Raw genomic sequence first — 25,798 nt, 5'->3', positions numbered from 1 at the left:
CCAGAGGGTAGTATACTAAGGTCACCAGAACGCAGGCTGAGTTTAGAGATGGTTACATGCTGGGTTGGTTAAAATGTTGATGTCTCCAGCTTGTGTACGTTTTTTTACCTCTGCCTGCTCCAGCACATGTAAATCTTTCCTGTACAAAAATGTCTAATTGCACAGAATTTTCTTTGTGTCAATTATTTTGTGAAGAATTGTACAAGATCCTGTGGTTCTATGTGTTCTGAATACAAGATAGGACTGTTGCCTTGTTTGGAAGTACTGGGTTGCCGACATTTGTAATATAAACCAATATCTCAACATGCAAGTTTTAAACAGAGTTTCTGAAAGAATAATACTTGTATAGGAATGCCATTTCCTGTCGTTGTTTGCACAGCTTACAGGGAGGAGTATCTAAGAATCCAATTATTTCCCTGCATTTCTATTAGTACAGGTATGCAGGCTTTTGGCATTTTGACTGTTCATATTTAGGTCTGGCTTGACAGCAGAGCTGTCTGTATGACACATTATTACCAATTCGTTAAACTAGAAATAGAGTGGGCTTTGGCTCCACAAAGAAGAGATTCACCCATACTTCATGCTAATGGCTATTTGGTGTATTCCACCTTACAGGGACTGCTCCCATTTGAATGCAAGCAGAACTATTTTACTTATGAAAAATACTCTCACGTCACTTTGTTTGTTCTATTTATCCCCTTTATGCATTTTATACAGACCGCAATCCTTTTCCCCAGCATTGGCAAAACCAGGAGGTCAGGTTTTGATGTGACTGAAAACATTTATGCATATGAAACATTTAAAGAGCGTTCTCAAATGCAAATGTTCACACATTGAGTGTCATATTAATTCCAAACCTATTGAATTTGCCCACTCTTCCGTTTACAGTTTGCGGCTGCTATTAAAGTGACACAATATAATGGTGTCCATGAATCAATTGAGGTATCTATTAGCTTAAAAGGACTTGCTTCTATTTGAGATGATGATCCAAAACAGTCAAATGTAATCTGGTCTACTAACAACTTGTAGGCTAGAAGTAGAACTGAAGGAAGGGGAATGAGACGAGAGAGAAACAGACACTGGAAACCACCACACTACCTGGTTGCACAACTAGGCTCGATCCTCGTGAGTGTTGTTGGCTAAAGAGAAGAGAATACTTTCAGTATGGCTATTGTGTTGGCTTTGGCATCTTACTTTTGATGATGTACGTGATATACCCGCTGATACTGTATTTTCAACCCTGTATTCTGGAATGATATGTAATATTTTTTCTGATTGGAAATATAATTGGAGTTGATATAACTGTAAACAATACTCTGAATTATTGTACATTTTTTGCTTAGATCTAACTTAAATATCATAGGATGACATTATTTGGCTGTGATTATGTTCAATGTAGCTGGTAGTATGTTGTTTATAATATTTTGTGCATTTCAGAAATTCATGTTTGATCTTTTCTTGCTGGGGTTCTAGGAAAGATTATTGAGCCGTTAATATTCGGAATAATTAGCAGTATGCTAATTACTAGATAAATTCATTCATGGTAGCAATTATACTATTTGCTTTATGCTTTTCTCTGTACCATATAGATCGAAACACAACTTTGAAAGGGTAGTATTAAAATGTTAATTGTGCATAATGTTGCATAGACTTTTGCTATTCTCTGTGTATTCCTTTACGTGTCTTTACTAAATGTTTTTTAATGTATCTATAAAGAAAATATTTAAAATATTTGTATTATTAATATAAAGGTTGGTTACAGGGTCTTTTTCTTTAAAAAAAAAATGTTTTATATATCTTTTAACACCAACCCAAATATCTACCTTGTTGTCAGGTTTCAATCAAAACTAAAATGTATTTTCATATTTAATGTCTTTGCAGGAAAGGTAATTAACAAGGACCTGCGCCACTATCTGAGCTTACAGTTCCAAAAGGGATCAATCGACCACAAATTGCAGCAGGTGATCAGAGACAACCTATATTTGAGAACTATTCCATGTAAGTTAATTATGGAACATATTGGTATGAATGTAGTTGTTTTAAGGTTATTTTGATTTGATCTCATATTCACATTTTTTTCTCATTCTCTTTAGCCATCAAAAACTTTTATAATACAAAATGGCATTTTCAGATTCTAAAATTCCTGATCAAAAATTAAGTTTACAAGTAAATATTAAATGCTTGGTGGTTTAACCCTGTAGAAAGCCGTTCTAGATATTTTCCCATCTAAACATTAAATCACAGTATGTGTGCATAATAAATGGTTACATGAAAAAATGTATATTTTTCTACTGTATAGTTGTGGATTTAAAAGCCTGGGTTCTGTGGTCAGGGGTGTGAAATGTAATAAAATAACTACTTGGCAAGCTGACAAGATGTTTCTGAAATCTATTTGTCAGATTTGGTGTCAAAATGGAATAACACATTTTGAAAGTGTTCTCATTATATCGGAGATCTAATATTAGCCTTTTCGATTATGCCAGGGCTTGTATTATAATATTAAGATAAGGCTCGGATTATACCACCTTTCGGAGTATACTGGACTCTGAACACACCCGCACTCAATTCAACTCAAATGTTAAAACATTTACAGACTATGCATTTTCAGATGCTCTGTTTTTGAGTGGGTTCTGTTTATGCTAGTTTTTGTTATTTGAATATGCCTGCACTTTGATTCTACCAGTGTTCATATTATAGCAGAGTTCTATTTGCTTTATTTGTACCATTTCGGTCTTCCATACTTTAGTTTCTGAGCAAGTGTCTTATATGTAAAATAAAGGTAACAACGTAGATCTACAGCATGCACATTTTGCTTCCCTAGAGATAGGAATAAATGAAAGAGTTCCAATTAAAATGTCAGCACTCTAATATTGGGCCCTGATCATTTCAAGAAACCTTTTGCTCAAGGGTACTTGGTATTGAGTGAAATAGTTCACTCCAAAATCCAACTTAGTGTGTGCTCATTCCCAGTATCAAGGATCATGTGTTCATCACACAGTTGGTAGTAATCCAAATATCTGTTGTTGATATAATTAGTAATCCAATTCTAATAGGCATTAGTTATTCATGTAATCGATCATATGCATCTTCAATAAAGGGCGTTCCACATTTTGCCAACACATTTCATCTCCCAGGCGTGGTGCTCTCAAGACTTTTTTCAGAGCTGGCAGGCACATGTAGGTAACATAACTTTGCTTATCCATTTGTGTTAGTTATCAAGTTATATACCTGCTGACAAATACTCCATCGTTTGTGGCCTCCAACATATAACTTGAATGATATGTACGGTGGTATTAGTTCTATGTTAAAGTCCATCTTTCATTGGCCAATCATGGCCAGATATAACCTGTTCACAGCTAGTCATTTGAAAATCATGTGACAATCATGTTTGTGTTATACTCCCAATATGAATTATCGTTAATGATGAGTGTGTATTCGTGGAAACCCATATTACAACAACCTTAAACAGTCTACAAATACTTGCAGTTTTGAAGAACTCAGGATATGGCACCTCAAAAGGAAATTCAATTTGTGACCTGCATCTTTCAGTGAAGTGTATAAACAGAATTGGATATGCCTAAGTGTAAGAATGAAGAAACGTCTACCCTTAATTCTCTCGCTTCATGTACAGCCCTGTGTAATCGTATTATTTCCTATGAAATCTGTATAGTTCTCAGCTGCAGTTAGAAAAAAAATAAGTTTTGAGCGAACTAGCCTTATAATTACACACAATGGGGCAGATTTACAATAAATGGCGCATTACTGCAGATCAGCAGGGATGCGCCACTTATTGTGCGCCATGCCTCCGCCATCATTGATGCGCCGCATTTACAATGCGCAAAAACGGCACAGATGCGTGACGCATCTGTGCCGTAAAAGCGGCGCATTGCTGGAGTTACGTCGCAAGCGCGACGCAGCACCAGCAAAGCTCTGGGGGCCCTATCTTGTTAATGCTGCGTCAATCCTTACGCCGGCTTCAAGCAGGCGCAGGGATTTGACGCAGCATGGGCCCCAAAGTGACTGAGTGAAATCTTGTAGATTTTACACAGCCACTTTTAGGAGGCGTTGCTGCGCCGGAACACCTCCCCCTGCGCAGGAACGCCTCCTTCTGGCGCAGGGCTTTACAACGTGACACATCTCCCAGATACGTCACGGTGTAAGTACTCCGCACCATGGTGCTTCTTTTGAACTGCAGCTTTGTCACAAAAGTGACGCAACTGCAGTGTAAAAGGGGCGCAGGGGGCTTGTACATCTGCCCCAATGCTTTTCTGTAACTTTGGTGTGAGGTACCCTACCTCACCAACCAGGAATGGTATCCCTGTTCAGTCAGTGTGAGCATGCCCTTGTGATTTTAGTGTTCAAAAGCACCGGCCTTTAGGATTCCTTATTCTCCACGCACGACGCTTGTCTGCCTAATTGTCGTTTGCTCATGGTTTTGGCATTGAAAAGGGCTGCCATCTTCGGTTTAGTATTCCTAATGTTAACGTTGTACTCCACGCATATATAAGGCACATACATGCCCTTCTTGTGAGGAACAAATATATGGAGGCCTAGGTATGCCAGTTTAAAAAAAAAAGTGTGACGTCTATTGTTTACTCCATAGGGAAAATATTTTTCCCCTAGAGAAAAAATATATTTGTTCCAACAATCGAATTTGTATTTGCTCAGTAAATGTTCTCATAAGCAAATATGCATGTGTAAAGTTTCTCTTGCAGAAAACGAAATTTACAAATAAGTGCTAGCTGCATGTATGGAAACCTGCAGCTTTTGCAAATTTCCGTGCCTATGGCTTTAAACTCTTTTGAATTTCTGAAGATGCAAATCATGACCCATGCAAGATCTTAGACCAGTGGATGCCTTTTTTGACTTTCTTTAAGATTCAGGCTCCAAATTTATTATTTACATGTTGACCATAAATGGTATACTCAATCTTTCTCATGCAAGATATGACAAGTAACCCCCTAAGGTAGAATAATCTTGATGCTACTTGGAAATATAAGTTACAGATGTTTTGTTGACTCTCCATGTGCATGTTTGTTGTGTGTTAAGCTCTTAAAAGAAATGACAGATATGGTGTTTGTACTGTGGTGTGATATAACGCATGTTCAATAATACAATGCAAATCTGTTTAAAAAAACAACAAAAAAACGACCTCAGTGACTCAGCAGTGCTGAAGCAGCACCAGAATCCCCCTCTCTCCCTCCTTCCTGTACCCTAACTGGGTGAAGGTGGTTTCAGTTAAGCTGGACCAATTGAAGCTAGCATGGAATTTGTGAACCATTGTGCTATGCATTCCTGCCATATTTGTTGGGCCCTTGTTTGCAGGGGTACCTCAAAATTCAAAATCTAATGTAGCTTAGAAAATTTGTGGTGTGCCATAGGGTGGAGATAGAACATTGGTTTTCTGCCCCACTCTGTATTTCCAAGGGACTCCTTTTATTATGGTCCTGATTGGGGCAGCATTATTATTTTCTGGCATGCAGCCGCTACACACAGGGGTAATGGTTTCTCAGTTCCCTATGTCCAGAGACTGGGTGAAAGGAGAACTTCTTTGTGTTTGTTTTATGAATTTTGATGATCCTGAACATTATAGCTTGTGGTTCTTCAATAATTATTGGGAACATTGGACCAAGTGCTGAAGGACAATTGATCGTGATCGCCTGCAGTCACCAGTTAATAGTCACCCATAGTTGACGACAAACTTCGTGTTGGTAGGAAGTGGTGAGTGCAGCGTGGAGCCTGTCTGGCACCCACAAGAGAAAACACAAGGGCAGGCTCATCTCTCACTTTTTCATACTTTTCGCTTCCCTTGTCTCCAGGTCCAATCTGAGGAGAATACACAAGATTTTCCACTAGAGCAGATCTCAATTAATCTGTGACCAGCCTCCAGAGTGCATTCTCTCTGAGCAGTGGAACACAGTAGGTTGCTGCCCACCAACCAAGAGCTTTATGTATTAGTGAAGCTCCACTCCAGTCGTGTGACTGAAATCGGCCCAGACATGTCTGGACACTGCTGTGATCCTTCTTGAACGTGTATCTGCAAACCCATTTCTTTTGAGGCTAGAAGAAGGCCTTGCTCTGCTAAAGCTCTGATGTCCTGCCCTGCTTCTGATGCTGACACTATCATTGTTGAAGTTCCCAGTTCAGAGACGTGGACACCAAGCTCCAAGAAGCTCTCTATACCCCTTAACTGTGACTAGCAGAGGCCTTTAGCTAATCAAAAATTAAATTAAATTTCCCTAAACATTATATATGGGACCCCTGAAAAACCCTTGAAGTGCATCGGGCCAACACCCAAGTTGCTGGTATGCCAACCTGTTCCAGAAAGCTCAAAGGGGCCTGCAATGGCGTATTGTGTGTCTATGTGCCTGTGCACTCCCACACAATTGTCCTTGTAGGTCAGACAGCTGTCATACCCTAAATCACTTGGGTTGGAAAGATAATGCGAGTTAAGTAGTCTGTGAATATGCACTAACACTAACAATTTCTAGGCTAAATGTACAACTGGGTGAAGGAAAATGGTACAAGAGAGAGAAACCAAGACACTGGGTACACACCCACATAGCATGGTGGCGCAGTGGATTTGATCTGCAGTACAGGGGTTTTGCTTTCTAAAAAATATAATTAGGCTTTGAGTATGGCTATGGTGCTGGCTTTGGCATCTTACTTTTGATAATGTATATAATCTACCTGCTGGCACTCTATATTTTCAATTCTGTTCTGGAATGCAACGTGATATTTCTTCTGATCTGAAATATAGTTGCTATAACTGCAAGCAACACTCTGATGTATTATACATTGTTTGCTAAAGGAAGCTAACTTCATTAGTATGTGATGGCATTCTTTGGCTGTGATTACGTCTGTTGTAGCTTATTGATAACTATAATATGAAAAGCAGTCAATATTATAAAATTCACCTACACAACCAGCAATCATGTGCCTATTCAAATTAATATCTTAGTACATATGAGTCTAATAACAATATCACGTTTGTGTAAAACAAGATTCAGTAAACTCCAGGTTCAATATTAAGTTCTTAATCCTAACAAAAAATCCTTGTGGAAATGAAGCTAAAAATACAGTTTGTAATCCAAATGCGTGACTCATTGTGAAACAAGAGAAATATAATAGCTTACAATCCTTAATGAAGAAGTCCTACAAATATCTATTCTTAAAGGGGTGCTGCGCTACAATACCTCTCCGACTACAGAGAGGTCTGTAGTAACGTTTGCAGAATAGCTGGTTACAAGGATTCTAAAATTCTAAAGAACAGCTCTTGGTGGGAGAAAACATTTATCAATTTTGTCTGTCAACGACTCTTTGGACCACAAGCAATATGTACTCAAAACACTCAAGATGGGTGCCATTATTTACTAATCTTGTGAGTGTCCTATTGCTACATAGAACATGTCGTTGTTTTTGCCTTCACTCAGGTGTTTAGCATAGCATGTCCATCTGACAGGTGCCTACACTAAGTGCACCGCTCCATTAACTTCCTCTTCCAGAGCCACCCATGTTCAGGAGAGTCAAAGTAGCCTATCTCTGTGAAAGAGCAGCCTGCAGAGTTAAGCCTATGCCATACAAAGTGGCAGCACAACCACATATTGTGTACTGGCTGAGTAGCACTGATTGATTTGTTTTCCTCAAGATGGATACAAAAGTATTTAAACATGAGGCAATCCAGTTTAAACCGGTATCGTTCATGAACTATCGAAGGTCACTGTACTGAATAGCATACTCTTCTTTACCAAGGCCAGAAAGCAATCGATAGCAGCATTTTGAACATGTTATAAATGCTAGATTTAGTTGAAAACTAGGGCAGAGATTGAAACTATTAAAGTAGTCCGTATAAGCGATGCCTGAGGCTCCCGAGACCACAGCTTTGTGAGTAGGGGGATAGAAGTACGAACATAGATCCTAATTTATTCCGCTGAATGCTGACAGCTTCCTACAACGTGACGGTTCTGGGTCGAAAGGTAGGTGTCAAAGTAAAATCCAAAGCTTTTCACATTGACAGAAACAGGAAGATATCCTTCTTTGAGCTAGGTCTTGACAGCTTTACCAAACTGCTCGGAGAGTCAAGAAGGCTTTGGAAGCCTCCATTCCATATCCGAGTAGCTAGCATTCTGTGAAGTGTTGGAACACCTGTAATCTCGCGTTTGATATTGATAGGTTGTTCCTGTGGCTTCAGGGTTCATGGAAACATCCTGACATGTTGATGCTTTCAACTTGCCTGTACCCGGTACATTCGGGAACGTTTTAGAAGTTGATGCCCTTCAGATTGATTGGAGGAATACTCTGACTTGAAAGACTGCAACCCCCCTAAGTGGAAAGCGGAATCCTCCCCGCTGTCCCAAACGCGGGATACATACTACTGCCTTGACAGTACTTCGGATCTTGAAGGCTAGAAGCAGGCAAAGACACCAGTTACTGTATCCGTCGAGAGTATTGTAAAGGTGGAGCATAGGCATATTTGGGTAGTATAATAGTACCTGAACAGTCTGGTATGCCATGGCACTCGACAATGCTGACCATAGAATTGTACGGTATCCCTGCGTATAGCGGAGAACGGATCTACAAATACTTCACAACAACAACCCCAAATGTGTCAGGCTCTTGGGATTCTGTGGTACACCGTATATGAAAATTGAAGACTGTGTTTTCGGAAATCGGGGGATTACTTTTCTGTTGAATGAATGCACACGTTTTACCATGAGCAGGTAGTGCAAGTGCCTGTACTCATTCACTCACGTATACCAATTGTAATTGAAAAAATAATAAATGTCACACCGAGGGCCCTTTATCATCTAGGAGCCACATCTAACATAGCAATTGTATTTGTTATGTTATGTTATGTTATGTTACAAAAGTTTATATAGCGCTCAGCTGCCCCAGCAAGGGGGCATCCTGGCGCTTCCATTAACAAAGAGATAAAGCTGATTGCAACGACGGACAACTCAACATAGCAGAGGCAGAATAAACTATATTAGAGGAAAGAGGTAGGTTTTAATAGCCTTCCTAAAATCGAGCAGATCCTCCAGTCCCCGTATGTGAGCCGGCACTGAGTTCCATAGTTTGGCTGCAAGGTATCGGAAGAAACGCCCTCACGCTCGGCAGCGCTTCACCCGAGGAACGGTGACCAAGTGCTGCCCCAGGGAACGCAGTGCATGGGGGGGGTAGGGGGGGGGGGACTTACAGGGTCAACATATTACAGAGTAATTTAGGTGAGGCAAGTTTCAGGATCTTAAGAGAGGCGAAGAGTCTTGAATTGGATCCGCTCCGCCATAGGGAGCCAATGAAGTCTCCGGATGTTATCGGTGATAGGACGGAACCGTGGAAGACCTACCAAGGCTCTGGCCCCCGCGTTTTGAATACGCTGCATCCGGATGATCTCAGCTTGGTTAGTCCCTTTATTGACAAGGAACTAGCATGGTCCAGGCGAGAAAGAATAGTCGACTGGACTATCATCTGGCGCGTAGACGGGTCAAAGAATTTCAGGATGGGTTTAAGACTACGTAAAAGTCCACAATATGTACCTGACACATTTTTAGTGTGAATACAAAAACTGAGAGGAGTCCATCCACACCCCCAAGGTCTTGAGTTTCTTTTTAGGTTCCGGGGCATTGCCCAGAGCATTCGGCCACCAATGCTCACCCCAAAGGCTATCATTCTTGCCAACTAGCAAAACGTCAGTCTTATTTGTATTTAATTGCAAATAGTTAGAAGTCATCCAATCCGCCACGGCTGTCAGGCCTCTTCTGAACCTAGAGGCATTCAGGGTAGAACCTTCCGCCAGTGTAACCACTACCTGCGTGTCGTCGGCGTAAGAAACCATTGAAAGGTCCCACTGCCTGGCGACTGCAGCCAGTGGCTGAACATAAGGATTAAACAAAGTAGAGCTCAAAGCCGAACCCTGAGGGACCCCCTGCTAAATGGAAAGTACCTGGGATAGAAATGGTGGAGTGGAGACATGAAAGGATCTTCCGGTTAGAATGGATCTAAACCATTCCAGAGCCAGGCCCGGGATACCTGCCTCCTCTAAGCGTTGGAGCAGAATGTCATGCGAGACCGTGTCAAAGGCGGCACTCAGATCCAACAGGATCAGTGCCTCCGTTTGACCAGAGTCAAGAATGGTCCACAGGTGTTCAGTCATAGCCAGGAGCGCTGTCTCTGTACTATGACCGGCGCGGAAGCGGTGTTGCGTAGCATCCAGAGTGTTCTTGGAGAGCAGAAAGTTGGTAAGTGTGGTGTTAACATGTGCCTCCGCAACCTTCGCCACCCAGGGAAGAAGAGAAATAGGCCTAAAATTCTCGGGTTTGGTCGAGTCCAAGGTTGATTTTTTAAGAATGGGAGACACCCAAGCCTGTTTACACTGCGCCGGCACCATGGCGGATGGCAAGGAGGAGTTGATTATCTGACGAAGGGGCGTCAGAAAAAGCAAGTAAGATTCCCTAAATTGAGCAGGCTTTAGCGGGTCGGCAGGAGAGCCTGACTTAATTTTTACGCTCAGCCTACTAAGTTCCTCATAAGAAATCTCAAGGATAGCCATAAGCCTAGAAATCGGCCTTGATCTGGAGGAGGTGTGTGTACTGGAAGTGATTATGGGAGGAAAAGATCTGTAAATCGCGCGTACTTTCTCTACAAAGAAGGAGGCCAGTTCTTCACAATGGAGTTCGGAGGTGGCTGTAGGTAACGAGGTTTTCCTGGCGCTGAGATCTTTTAGGATTTTAAAAATGCATTTAGCGGTATTAGGGCTAAGCTTAATCTCATTGGCGTAATAGGCCGCCCGCGTCTCACAGATGGCTCTATGATAGGATTTAAGTTCAGCCAGATAGTGAGCTTTTTTCCAGGATCATAGTCTTTCCTCCAGTCACGCTCTATTATTTTACACAACTTCCTCAATATAGTCAGTGCGTCGTTATAACAAGGACTAGACTCCTGAGAGCGACCCTTAAACCAGCTTGCCGAGATAAGAGAGTCTAGCGCCCGAGTAATCCAGGCTCAGAATATCTCATAGTCTGCCTCGATGTCATTAAAAAGACCCAAAGGGTCCACCCTGAGAAGGGCATGAAAATCTTCTAGACGTAGTTTCCGCCAAGGTAGTTTATAAACAGGCCTCTGAGTGGCCTTACATAACGTCTCTAATATAGGAAAGGACATTTCAACCAGGAAGTGGTCAGACCAAGCCACTGGAGTATTGTTCTCCACCGTTGCAGCCTCAATGTTAGAGAAAATGGGATCTAACAGATGGCCTCCTCTATGTGTGGGACTTATGACCAGTTGATAAAGCTGAAATGCAGCTAAGTGTGCAAGCAAGCTGCAGATAGTGTTGTCTTGTACAAGATCAAAGTGAAGATTTAGATTGCCAAAGATGCTAAAATTAGCAGTCCCCACGGCAAGCGTGCCTACTACCTCCAGGAGTGGATTTGTAAAACTGATGGCTTGCCCCGGTGGCCTATACACCAGGATTCCAGAGAGGGTCATGTGCGTACTCCCAGAGATCCTAAAATGCTCACATTTGCACCCCTCTACTATAACTTTAGTAAAGAGACAGGAGTAACAGGATTTAAAAATCGCTGCGATGCCACCTCCCCTAGTCTCTCTATTTACCATACAGATAAAGAAGTCTGAAGGTAGGGCTAAGTTGGGCTCAGCTACCATGTCCCCATTGAGCCACTTCTCCGTCAGAAAAAATATATCCGGAGATTCATCAATAATGAGGTCATAGATTACCGCATGATGTTTAACTAATGATCTCACAGTCCGCTGCAAAATTTTTAAGTGGCGTTGGGGCGATGTGGCGGGAGGGGATTGAGAAGCAGTATGGCGTGAGCATTGTGTGAAATACATTTAGTGCTACAAAAAATCGGATAACAAATCATCCATTTATAAAATCACTAACCAAGGAATTTAAAAATCCATTACAGCCTACTCCAAATTAATGTGGGTAATACTGAGCTCGGATGTAATATTTTAACATTACAATAAGACTGTCCTGGGAGAGTTGTGTCTAGTGCCCTGTACTTGTTAAACAGAAACTGCACGCTTGGGAAAAGCTGAAGCCCTAATTAATTAGTGTTTCATCTAAAGTCCTTTGTTGTGCACAGATTACTTTTGCTTTGACCGTACAGAAGTTTATTTTAGTTTTAATCGCTGTAGATTTAGACTGACTTTTATTCTTTGCACTTCAGTTTCAATGTAGACCAAATACAAGCAAGAGTACTATTGCCTTATGGTTGGAGGCTTACTTCATGCCTTTGAGCTAAGTTTTTTATGTTATGCTCCCCTACTTTTGATTAAATACTGAAAAACGTTTAACCTATATACCAAACAAATTACTGTGGTAGATAGCCACAGGGCACTCTACAAAGTGGTTGATTGTATAACTAATCTACACATTTGACCGCAATTCAGTCTTACTCTTAAAAGTACAGTGAGGGAAATATTTAAATACAGAAAATGGCAATGTTGCTATACAGTGCATATACTAAGTACCATCACGTGTATATATAATTAAGCTTTATGGTGCTACAGTGGCTGAAAGCATACGTAGGCAGTCCTTCATGGATTCTTGGAATTCGTGATTCAGTCAATAAAGGGCGTTATCCGAGATATATTTATATATGTATATATACTAGCAGCCCGTCCCGACCTTGTCCGGGAGCTTTCAGGCTTCCCCCTACCCCCGCCTGCTCAGACATTGCCCAGCAGCCTGTACCCTCGCCCGCCCCGTCCCCCGCCTGCCGCCTAGCCCGACCCTCGCCTGGCCTGAGTCAATGGAGGTGTTAGTCCCCGTCCCCCGCCTTCCCGGACCCCCGCCTGCCCCGACATTGCCTTTTGTAACTCCCCGTCCCCCTCCTGGCCCAACACCCGCCTGCTTACTTCAGCCGCCGCTCCTGAGTTGACAGCTTCTCGCCGCGATGTTCCTCACCGCCTGTCCGCCGCCGCTCCTCCCCGGCGCCATGTCCGCCTCTCCGCTGGTCGCACCGCCGCTGGCCTGTCCGCTGCTCCTCACGTGACCGCTCCTCCCCCGCGCCATGTCCGCCGTTCCTCTGACGCCGCTGCTCGACGCGAGCACGCACGTCGCGGCCGGCGCTACTTTGGGGGGGGACTACTTTGTTTTTAAAATACATTTTTTAAATAAGGTTTATTTTTAAACTTTATATAGCCTATAATCATCTACACACCCTGACGATTTCTACGGTGTATCGGGTGTGTAGATTGGCGCAGTGGTTCCGGAGTTTACCCGCCTCAAAGCCTGAAAGTTTCTCCTTTATTATAGTAGTATAGATATATATCATATATATGTCTATATATATTTATATATAGATATGTGTGTGTGTGTATATATATATATATATATATATATATATATATATATATTCTAGCAGCCCGCCCCAGCGTTGCCTGGGGCAGAAAGGGGCTGGGAGCAGCATTTGAGGCTAGCGTGCACTTCTGCCCCCGGCACTCCCCCTCCCGCCCCGTCCCCCTCCCGTCCCGGCCCCCTCCCGCCCGTGTCCCGGAGAGCCTGATCCTTACCTGAGCCGCCGGTACCGCTCCAGGTGCCCCGCCCGCACAGGCCGCCACTCTCCAGGTGCCCCGCCCGCACCGGCCGCCACTTCGCCCAGCAGCAAGCAGGGCCGCGGCAGTCCTCCCAGCAGGTCGCGATCTTCGGTGCCATTTCCGGAAGTGTTGCCAGGGAGCGCAAACGCAAATGATGTCATCACGCAGACGTCGCGGCCGGCGCTACTTGAAAGGGACTACTTTATTTTATTTCGAAATTTTTTAAACAACGTATATTTTGTATTTTTAATAGCCTATGTCCTTCTGCTTGCCCTGGGGTTTTCAAAGATGTCTTGGGTGTTTTGATTGGTGGTGTACTTTTCGAGTTCACCTGGCTCAAAGGTTTGTGTTCTCTCTTTATAATAGTAGTATAGATTTATAATATATATATATATATATATAACGCTCCGATTCTCCTCTACTTTCCGAAAGAACACAAAACAGCACTCGAGGGATACATGTCAACCACGCCAGATTTTATTCGCGGGAGGCGCACAGACGCCTTTCGGCGTGCTGCCTTCGTCAGTGTGGATCACACAGGTAAAACCACCAGCATGTGTAATAAAGTTTTCATAAACCATGAAAAGTGACAAAGGACTAACACCACTCTAATCACAGTGGACGCCATCTTGGAGTTGTGTAAAATACATCGTCTTAGTCCATATAGGATATACTTCAAACCCACAGATAGTTTGTTACACATGGATGCGAGTGGTGATTATGAGATTGAAATGTTTACAGTATAAACAAATCATATAATGTATATATGTGTATATATATGTGTATATATATATATATATATATATATATCAAAAAGCCTATGACGTTAGGGATTCCAGGCCTTTCAGGTCGGGTTTTATCAAGGTGACCAAACACCAAAATATTCCAAATGAAAAACACAGATTGATTTAGTACTGTGTAAAGGAACCCACCAAACGTGCTTTGGTGAGAAGACTGATTTAGTACTGTGTAAACGGACCCACTAAACGTGCTTTAGTGAGAATTCTTTATTCAGGGCAGAGACCAACAGCATAATGCTTTTCTGCTTTGACGAGCATTAATCCTATGCAGACAAAGATGGAGGCTTGTTTGGTCTTAAAAACATGATTCCAAACAGTGAAGAAGGACTAAGGTGCCCATGCATTACAATGTTTAAAGGGGTGTATAGCAACCATCTATGAAGTCTGTTACACAAAGACAGTGAATATTTCATTGGTTTTTGCACAGGTCAACCCTTTCGAATTACAATAGCTTTGCATTCTCCTTTTCGGCACTGTCTTTATTTATTGTGCACATTTTTCTCTGTGATCAGGACCACAACATCCATAATGCATTGCTCTGACTTTCTTTTCCTTTCCCCAATCCCTCGCTGTTTTAGTTACATTAACTGCTCCCATCTGCTTCTTAAATGCCTTTAGAGGATCAAATTCCAAACATGGCTAAAGCATTTAGCTTCAGTCTAGTGACACGAGAATGACGCTCACATCCCAAACTCAGTTCTTGCATAGTTAGTAACTTGCTTCTTTTTTTGCTTCCCAGACAGCACAACGTGCAAGGTTAAAATACACCTACAAACCCTGCCCGACCAGAAGTTTCCCAAGTTAGGGCGGACCTCTCGACCAGGGCCGGACTGGCTGTAGCGGGCACCGGGCAATCCCCTGGTGCACTGCAAGGGTGGGGGCCGGTTTTGGGCACCTGGGGGCCGTTTTTGTTACAGGGCCGTTTTTGCATCATAGAGCTTGGCGGCACCCCAACTCCCCGAGGGGGTGGGGGGTGGGGGGTGGGGAAGCTGCCGAGCACTTTGCCAGGGCCGGTTTTGGTTCCCAGTCCGGCCCTGCTCTCAACAGTGGTCCTGCCATCACACTCCGTCCACATCCTGGTCTTCAGCCGGTGGGCATCCCTTTGTACCTATAATCCAAAAGATTGTGGCTCTAGGGTTTCCCATCCCAGCCTCTCGGGTCGGGCCTCCCCTGGTGCGCCAAACACTAAAATATTCCAAAACGAAAAACACATACTGATTTAGTACTGTTAAACAGCCCCACTAGATGTAATAAATATATATATATATATATATATATATATATATATATATATATATATATATATATATATATATATATATATATATATATAAAAAATAAAAAAACGGCACTCACAAGAGAAGTTTCAGTATTGCTTTTACTTCAATCCAAACAGACGCGTTTCGGCGATGCCTTCCTCGGTGTTTACAAACGCACCTGGACACAGAAGCTGTGAATGGATAGTCCAAACAAAATAGTTATCCGTTAAAGTGACAGGGGGACACGTGCAGAAGACTGTTGCTGCTTAGTAGGGCACAGGAGATGGACTCCAAAGAACAGAACTCCCACCAGGTGAACGGTGCCTTGCCCCTACTTGACACTACATTTTGGTGCAATTACCTCCTTTCCACGTATCTTGCGCAGCGGGGATAGACTGTGGCTTCTTAGTGGGGGACAGTAGAAGGACCCCAAAGGCCTGCCCATCTGCGCCCCTCAGAGCCAGAGAGGTGGAGGGTAGGACCATCCCATTAGTTTTAGTACTATGTTATATTTTAAGAAACACCCTCCTTTTCATTCTACTCAAACCCAGAATTAGTCCTTTCGACTTATATTGGATGTGTAAGGTATCTATGCTCAAGGGTTAAGGCAACTTACTGCACAGCAGTTTTTTTGCCTAGTATATAGCTTACCATTTCCTAGATTGGTTTGTCTAGAGTATCCAGCTGCCTGTACTCTTTTTATTCAGTTAGCATTTGTATTGCCTACACAAGAGGCACAAGCTTAGACTGAGGGAGTAGAAGGATTTTGATGTTGATGTTCTGTGCCTTAACCAGCATGGTGTGTGTGTTAAATGATGGGTAAAAGAAAGCCAAGAGTCTACAGAGGGCAGCAAAAAGCCAGAACATTGTTAAACATACCGCTGAAAATTGTATGCTGGATGAAATTGATGACTTGTTTGAAGAAGTTTAATCTATATTTAGAGATGAGACAACTGACAAGCCCTGTAGTGTTGTGAATAGCCCAAACCATTGAAGCTATTACAACTTAGAGAGACATTGAATGCCAGCTCAGCAGTCGAAGTTAGAAAGTCTAAAACCCCTTTGGATACCAAGCACTCTTATGCTATGCCTTCCCCCTTCTCAAAAGACGGTCACACACATCGAACCAACCATAATTTGCCAGAAAAGGTTTGCCCCATTAGCAGTTCTCAAAGTGGCTGCTAATATTGACCATAAGGGGGAAACTGATAATAATAAAGGCTTGGGAAAGGAAGAGCACCAGTTGGGAGGGCAGGCAGATCATTTGAATCTTTTATTGTACCTCTGGGATGAGATATGGTCTCTGAAAAGTAGATTTGTTTCTCTGGCAAAGAAAGGTGAGGCACAATCGATGGTGTAGCAGTATGGTCCCTGTGGAGAAACACGCCAAAAAGAACCAACCATTATATGGTGGACAGGAGGTAGAAGGAAGTTGCCATTTTTGTAGAGATGGTGATATTAGAAGAGAGGTGGGTATTGGACCAGGGAAGGTTAGGTCCCCAGTAAGTAAGATGCAGAGCAGAGGGGGAGGGAGCATTAATGTACTAAAACTTTTGCCACGTTAGGAAAGATGAAGACTCCATCAAAAGCAAAGTTATCCACTGCATCAGACATGCACAACAGTGGCATTAAGTAATGCAATCTGACATTTGGCATACAAAGTCACTCAGCTCCAATGGATTTATACAACTATGTCACTCTTACCCTTGCCACGGAGTAGTTAGTTGTAGGCTTGGTGTACTTGGACCTGCCTACTAGTGCGAGGAATGGATCCGAGATCCAATTTAAACATGAATGTCAATTCTTGTCCAGCGGCTACAAAAGCCCTACACACATTTAACACTAGGGAATCATCCGCTTTGGTAGAGGTGTTCTAGGGACTAGGTGTTAGTGATATAGACTGACAAACAAAGATAGGGCAGTCACCCAAGAACAGGGCTTGTACATTATTGGTAAACAGAATAACTACTCCTCATAGAATTTAATCTGTATTTGGCCTAACCAACTGGGTAACCAGAGAACTTATCGGGAGTGTTAAAGAGGTGTATACCTCTGTTAATTTGTCCAATTCCTGTAATCCACCAGCACAATCTTTGATCAAGCTTTTCTAGAGACATATGCACATGTGACAGAAAATGAGGGCCCAATTATTCAAATACACTCTAACATTTGAGTCATTGAAAGTAATCTTTCATTCAGAGGTTAGGTTACAATCCCTTAGATATAAAGACACATTGTGGTTTGATGGGAAATGTAGGGAAGCAAGATCCAAGCTGATAGCATTTGTCAAACGGGGTCACAGGCTATCTATCCGTGGCATGGCCTATTATATACTCTAAAGAGTGGTCATTCAGGCTTATCCTTGTATTTGGCTGCTCCAAAAAAACAGGAGTGGGGAATTTTCGATCCAGCCATATATATGGCATCAACACTTTTTTTTATTGTATAAACCCCACACAGCTGAAGTTCAATAATCTGTTGTCCTTAGTGCTGATGACATCATTTCCACCACTAAGCCAGTGCACCCTATTAGTTTTACCCTTGACTATATATTAAAAGCTATTGAGACACTAAAAACGAATAAGACACCTAGCTTGGATTAGATGCTATGGCAGTTATATAAATCCAAACCAATTGTGTGGGGCCCTTATGTGAATATACTTTCTAATGCAATATGAGCTGGTGTTGACATTTCTGCAATGTAGAAAGGGCAGATATGATCTCAATCTACAAGAAAGGCACACACAAGAGATAACCCTGCAAATTATAGTCCAGTAAACCTAAATGATAATCTAGGAAACATTTCCAGTAGACAAATTTAGGACAAGGTGAAGGATAAGCTAAAGGACTGTCGGGTCATTTATAGGCGGTGTTTCGTGCTGGAACAAGTATTATAGATCAGGTTCTCAGTTGTTTTTTTCTCATCTGGAAAGAAGTATATTTGAAGCATGGTCATCTTTACTTCGTTTTTGTTGATCTGAGAGCAGCCTTGGATTTAGTTCCCCAAGATAAATTGTGGGAGGTGTTCGGAGATATGATCAACCTTCTTAGTATTTTAATTATACTGCATGGTGGAAATCGTACTATGGGAGAAGAATGGTGAATTGATGGAACCAATTAATATCGAATGAGGAGTCCAGCAGGGCTGTATACTTGCCCCAACTGTATTCACTCTATTCATTATTGGTGTGATAGACTTTCTTTTTTGATTGTCAAAATAAATACCCTAAAATGGCTGGTGAACAAGTTTCAGCCTTGCTTTTCACTGATGTCACTTTGTTGATCTCCAAGCCCCTCATGGGGATTTCAGTATTGCTTGACCGTTTTGCCAGTTTTTTAAATTACATGGGTTTGAAGTTAATTCTGATAAGACAAAATGTAGGACCTTTAAACCGCATATATCTTTTAGGGGGAAATTGAGTTTGGAGGACTCTGAAATAAAATATCTGAAGGACTTTGATTATTTGGGGTGAGGCTGGCTAACTCAATGTCCTGGTTCCCCCAGATTAATAAGAGCAGTATGACTGTGCAACATCGAGTTTCTGCCACTTTGAAGTTGTAGAAATCCTCAACTTTCCACAATGTCTCACCAGTGGCTGAGATATATATTGAGCAAAGGGGATAGCGGCAGCACTGTATGGTGCTGAGGTTTGGGGTTATTATACCTTGAGAAGTAAAAAAAAAACTTGAAAATAAATTTGATAGAAATACTGCACAGTGCTTCAACTGGTCCTCTGAGACTGGACTTCGAACTAAGAAATATTGTTTATGCACCTAACCTAAAATCTCTTATGTATTGGATAGAACTGTGGTTTTGCACCCATTTAAAACCTTACAGGAACTCTCTTCTGGTGATAAGAGAATTGGACATAGACTGTGGATAACCTTGGCTTAGATATGTCAAATCTTGGTTTTATTTGCTTGTTCTCCCCGAACTATGGGGAAATACAGACTCAATATCCAAGTATATGATACTCGCAGTGGGGGAGAAATATTTTCGGTTGTTCTCACACAGGATATTTAGGGAGACAAATCTGGGAAGTTTGGTTGAAAAATTCCTGGCTATCAATCCAATGTGGGAGTATAAGCACATACATTGATATAAATGAACCACCAGAAGCCAGATCCCTATATATAAAATTCAAAATGTATATTGTTCCAGTAAATTGTTTTTGTTATAAATGGCGTACAGCTGTAATCATTTCGGATAAATGCCCCTTTATATGACACATTCAGAAACTGAGGCACATTTGCTGTTTTTTTACACTACATATTGGATTAGAAGGGACTGGATGGCAGCCATCTGTCTGAGCCTGAATATTAGGCTAGTAAGAACGGAGCCCTTCATTAATTTTAGGTCCTGATGAATGCCACGGACCCGACTGGCCGCAAGGCCAAAACATGTCGACCGCACCTACAACGGTGAGGGGACAGTAATTTCCCCATTGCAACATTCACTTGTTTTTAATACCATATAGCTGCCTGCCACATTAAAATTAATTTGGTAATTATAATGGTTTTTAAATCTCACTCACTTGTCACGGGCCTCCACTTAGTTTAGAAGTGCATCCCTGTCGTCCGGTGTTTGCCCGCCCTCCACCAAACAGAGTTTCTAGATGGTGAGGGTTGGTCAATGATGAAGCATGACACCAGGTGGTGTCTGAGACCAGTCTGTCACATTTTGTGAGATGCCAGCACTCACAATTTAAGCTTCACCTAGGTCACTACCCTGGGAGCGGCCCCATTTTGTGTTGAACATTGCATGTTGGAGGCTGGCCTGCACCTAGTGCCTCATGCCTCTAGTTCCTTCCCGCAGGCGCCCCTGGGGATTGCGTGGTTATACACCTACAACCATGGCAAATTACAATTTTTTAACTTCTGCCCTTCCCAACGTAAAGAACTACTCTGCAAAGCTTTTTAGAATTCTGTACCAGTGCTACTGTAAACATAACCACATCCAGGTCAGGATAAATATAATCAGCAAGTAAATATTATATTGTCGCTCCAGGTTGTCCACCTTTGAGTAGCACACGAGCAGCAGCTTGATTTATGTGTAGGTGAGGACGGGGATCCGCTTGTAGATGCCGCTCCGTAATGGATCTGCCCGACGCGTTTCGAAGCTCCATCTGCTTCTCTTCAGGGGCTTTAACGGTAGCGGTGTGCGCAACCGCTAACCCACTTCTCCATTTTCCATATGACACACCCACCGATGGGAGGCTCAAATGAGACTGTGTATTATGAGAAGTGTGTTGCGGAAAGCACATAATCAAGTCCTGTATGGACCCCCAAGTGGGCCCGTCCTCGATCCCATGTACGGCTGCTGTTTCACTTCTGTGACCCCCAATGATAACGGGGTGGTGCATACTCCGCGGCTGGACTGCCGCGTGTAAATTGTCGCTCTAGGTTGTCCACCTTTGAGTAGCACACGAGCAGCAACTTGATTTATGTGTAGGTGAGGACGGGGATCCGCTTGTAGCTGCCCCTCCGTAATTGATCTGCCCGACGCGTTTCAAAGCTCCATCTGCTTCTCTTCAGGGGCTTTAACGGAAGCGGTGTGCGCAACCGGTAACCCACTTCTCCATTTCCCCATGAAACACCCAGCGATGGGAGGCTCAAATGAGACTGTGTATTATGGGAAGTGTGGTGCGGAAAGCACATAATCAAGTGGTAAATATTATATGTACACATGTTGACTTCTGCAACATACATCAGGAAGAAACCATGTGCTTGAAATCAACGGCCATTCAATTCTCTGACAAACTCATTATTATTTCCAAACCTAAGAACTCACTATTTAACATGAAGATCCAGTTAAAAAATACAGTAGTTTGGCATTTTAAGCCTTCAAGCAATAAGTGTTTTAAAAAAAAACAAAATTAGTATTCTGTGCTGTTTTCTTTGAGAGGGTCCATTTTTCAAGTTCAGGGTATGCATGCTTTGGCTTTACATCTCAGCCAGATGCACCCTTACAGAACCACTTTGAGCTTGCCCACGACTGTACACCTGCCCTTTGTCTATTATCCCTGGTACCCTTGCCTTTTTACCCAAAAAATCTTTCTTCCGGTTGGATATCCATGCTGCCACAGAGCAAGCCGTTGATATAGCTGAACAAGAAATAAACATAAGGGTGGAACATGCAGGAACTCTTTCTTGAGTTGTGTGTTCCTAAATGTATGCATAAATCAAATGAGCGCGCAACCCATAGATCCTTGCCACCAGCATTACCGAGTGATGCCACATTGGATTCTCTTATGAGAATAGTGCATAAAATCAGCACAGTGGACTATTGATATTGAGATTGGACAAAACAATAAACACATTACGTGGTAGAGTAACAGCGCAGGAATGACTGCCACTGGTCCTGGAGGGCAGAACTACAGAGCAGAAGCAGCAGCATACCTCTCCAAGTAAAACAACTGTAAATGAAGCAGACACTATACAAGCTATTATTACTGAGAAATGGTTGACTTGTAAAACGGAAAGGCTAGAAAATAGAATTTAAACTAATACAAATTGGCTAAGAGTGCTGGCCTCACCAACACGAGCAGAGTGCAGTGGTTCATGCCATACCTCTGTATTTGACTATCAAGTAGAAGCCAACAGATATGTGACATAGATTGAAACATAGGCAAATGAAGAGTGTGGAGATACTTAAGGCGGCCCTCAGAGGTAACGAGTTTGGTACCACAGGAATGCAAATAAAGCTTTTAAAAACTCTATAATAGATTTTGAGTACGACACAATGTGAAAAATGCTCAACAGCATTAAAAAAAGAGTTAACGCCCCAGGGGGGTTGAAGGTGAGGCTGATTCATTCAGCTAGAAACAAGGCACAGCCAGGAGTAAAGTATCTGCTCTGGGGCCTGTTCTGACCGACTTTTTCGGCCCTCTTTGGAGGGAGAATGATTGAAGATGACTCCAGCCTATTACCCTCCTAGTGCAGGGATTAGAACTATAAACAGGGCCTACTCATAAGGCACAGTAGTGCATTTTCGTACCCTTTTCCTTAGATCAGGGCTTATAAACTTAAGTTAGGGGATTGATTCATTAGTATTAGTGATAATCCGTCCTTTTGCAAGATTGTTAGTATACCTTCTATGGATTTATGCTTATTTCGGGCCTTGTAGGCCTCAAACGGGAGAGACTCCATCTTGCTTTCTGCCCGGCAGCTTGAGAGGCTTCTAGGCCAAGTGTAATGTTTTAGTTTCGAAGTGTTGTTCGCTTGGAAAGAACCGGTTCAGGCTGGCCCTTATCGAAAGACTGTATTTTTCTCCACTCCGAAGACACAACTTCAGGCCGGCCGGCTGGGAACGTGTCCTTGGTACGGGGAGGTACAAGAATTTGGTGGGTGGCAGGTTACTGGCTGTAACTTTCCATGAAAGGACAAGCTTCCATATTAGCGAAAGTGTTAGGCAGTGAGTCAGTCAGTCTGTAGGCGGCAGCTAGCCGTTAGCATCAATGCTATTAATTATTTCCAGGCAGACAGTCGCCATTTTGAAGTCTGAGAAAGATCATGAAACTGAGACTCTCTGAGAAGGATTGAAGGAGAAGGAGAAGTAGCGCAGAGCGATCAGAGAGAGAGAGAGACAGCAGCTAATAAAGAGGAAGGTTCCAGTGACTTGGAGGGAAGCAGAGGAGACAGAGCATAGCGGTGCAGACGTGTACTCGTGACTGCTAAGGTGTGATTCCGAGACGAGCCAAGGCACAGACGAGAAGGGAACCCATAGCGTGCACATTCTAACCTTTCACTTTTCTTTGCAGGATATATATATATATATATATATATATATATATATATATATATATATATATATATATATATATATATATATATATATATATATATATATATATATATATATATATATATATATATATGTATATGTATATATATATATATATGTTATAGTATAAGTACTGTGTTTATAATCATTGTAATAAAATACCCCAGTTCTTAGTGAACCGACATGTGCCTTGTATTCTTGTTCAATCAGGGTAACCTGGTCTTCTAGTCAGACATTGTTTGCATGAAAGGATGTAAATCCCGGTCAGGTAAGAGGTGACTGAACAATGAGGGAGAGAGGGACCATTTGATGTCAAGAGCAGAAGGTACATACTCCAATTTGGAAAGCCGTGCTAATTTACATTACTGTAGTATCATCCCGAGTGGCCAATGAGATATTTCTTCCAAAGGTATTCATAGGAGAGTGATCGTCGTTGGTAAGCGGCGTTAATGAGAACACCAGGTGGGAGACTGGTGTGTAGATCCGCCGGATTGCGGATCGGGTTGTGAGTGAGTGAGCACTGGGAGGGAGACCATTGTTTAGATCCGCCGGATTGCGGATCGGGTTGTGAGTGAGTGAGCACTGGGAGGGAGACCAGTGTTTAGGTCCGCCGGATTGTGGACCGGATAAGAAGAGAGCACTGGGACTGCAGCCCAGTATGTATAGCACGCCGGATTGCGTGTCAGTGTGTGAGGATATATAATCAGACCTGCCCCAGGGTAGATTAGTCTGGGCCGAAGAGGCCGTGAGACTAGGTGGTATGAATAGGATATTGTAGAAAACCTATGCATGTGTATTGCTATTTTCCCCATCCTTAGGTACGAGATGTACATACCTATATCTATACCCATTGTAAATACGTTCTAAGGAGGGAGGTGAGTACGTTCCGACTGATTTAGAGGGGCTCTTAGGAGCTGATCCCATCTGGTCCGAGAATCCGGTCGTTACAGGGCCCAAGCAAAATCATTTGCTGAAATGCAGATTGCATTTCTCATCAGTCTACCTATAACCTCCCTTTTGGGGAGAAGAAACCTTATAACTAAAACTTAAGAAATACAAAAATGCTTTTTACTTGGGGATATTTCCATAAGCTTTTCCCTCTTTTTGTAGTACAGGGCTCAACACTATATCCAATGATGATGATCTTCTCTGCATACAGTACCAGGACTAAAATACCAGTGGTGTTGCTACAACTCATCTGTGCCTGAAGCAGTTAAGGAAGGGACACACTTCCAGGCTCTCTCTGGTCTCTTGAGAGTTGCTCTTGCCGTATAGACAGAATTGAAATGCATGTGAAAGGGTCTAAGTGACATTATCGGACGTAGGCTGCGTCTTTCACCACCGCCCTTGGGCAGTGAGACAAAACCGAGGATACCTCTGATATGGTGCCAGGTGATGACTTTGACCACATGAAAGGCTTTTCATGAGTGAAGATTCCTATACTGGAGTGCGACACTGACATGCTGTTGCTCCTGTTAGCAACGTACACACCCCTGGATTCTGTCATGTCATTTTGAGAACTGCACACACAGAAACATTTAATATTTATTTAGGTGAAGTAAGAGCCTTGTCAGTAGCATAAAATGACCATTAGTGTATCCTGTATAATGCACATTGTTAGGAAGACTTCTAAGTGAACTTCATTTATCAGGAGCTTCAAGTTGTTCCAATAACCGACACACTTTAAGAGGAAAGTTTGCGGATTGTGTATTTTGGTGGTGTTTCTATTTGTTACATCATGAATCACAAGTTTTATAATACACTTTGTTTCCTAAAGACCGCTCCAGAACCACCATCTTATGTGTTTAAAACTTCAGAGCACACTATGTGTATGTATGGGAGAGCTAAACCTACGCCAATAGATGGTCAGGGTGATAGATATCATCTCTGCAGAAAGGGTGCACTAAGCTTCTTCCAAAAGGCACTAAGAGCTCACTATCAACAGTTGTGCTACTCCACCTGATGCAAGAAATATTTGTAGCATCTCTCCTAAAAATGGTCATTTTTCATTTCATTAGACTGAACACTTGGCACACCAGTAGTTAGTTAATTATTCCATGTAGCTACATGCCGCACATTAGTATTCATAAATGAATGTATTCTTCTTTGCCAAGTTTAGAATAGCCTGTTGTCTTTCCGCCTGTAAGATGTCACTGTGGATTATTGGCTGTCTCCCGAGGTTCTGTAAACCTGCTGTCAGCGATGTGTGTTCTGTGAAGTCTACTCATCCTTCTGTCATTCTAAGGACTTGGGTAATACTACTTTGTGACTGAGAGTGCTTCATAAAACATGGTGGTTCCTTGTCAATTGCCTTGTTGGTTTCTCAGGAGGCACTTTCTGAGGCGTCCAATTATATTTAAAAGGTTTTGAAGTTTGACAGTGTGTCTCATTCG

At 42.4% G+C, this 25,798-nt stretch overlaps 1 protein-coding gene across 2 annotated transcripts in view; it reads left to right on the top strand.

Moving 5' to 3' along the window:
• MAGI3 (membrane associated guanylate kinase, WW and PDZ domain containing 3) overlaps positions 1–25,798 on the top strand; it is a 1,323,293-nt gene that overhangs the window by 401,802 nt on the left and 895,693 nt on the right. For both annotated transcript variants that reach the window (XM_086923326.1, XM_086923327.1), the window contains exon 2: positions 1,882–1,998. In XM_086923326.1, coding sequence (XP_086779452.1) covers positions 1,882–1,998 — 117 coding nt within the window. The remainder of the gene's footprint in view (positions 1–1,881; positions 1,999–25,798) is intronic.

This window comes from Lissotriton vulgaris, chromosome 5, assembly GCF_964263255.1.
Source record: "Lissotriton vulgaris chromosome 5, aLisVul1.2, whole genome shotgun sequence".
Lineage (NCBI taxonomy): Eukaryota > Metazoa > Chordata > Amphibia > Caudata > Salamandridae > Lissotriton > Lissotriton vulgaris.
This window is presented reverse-complemented; position numbering and strand designations above follow the sequence as displayed.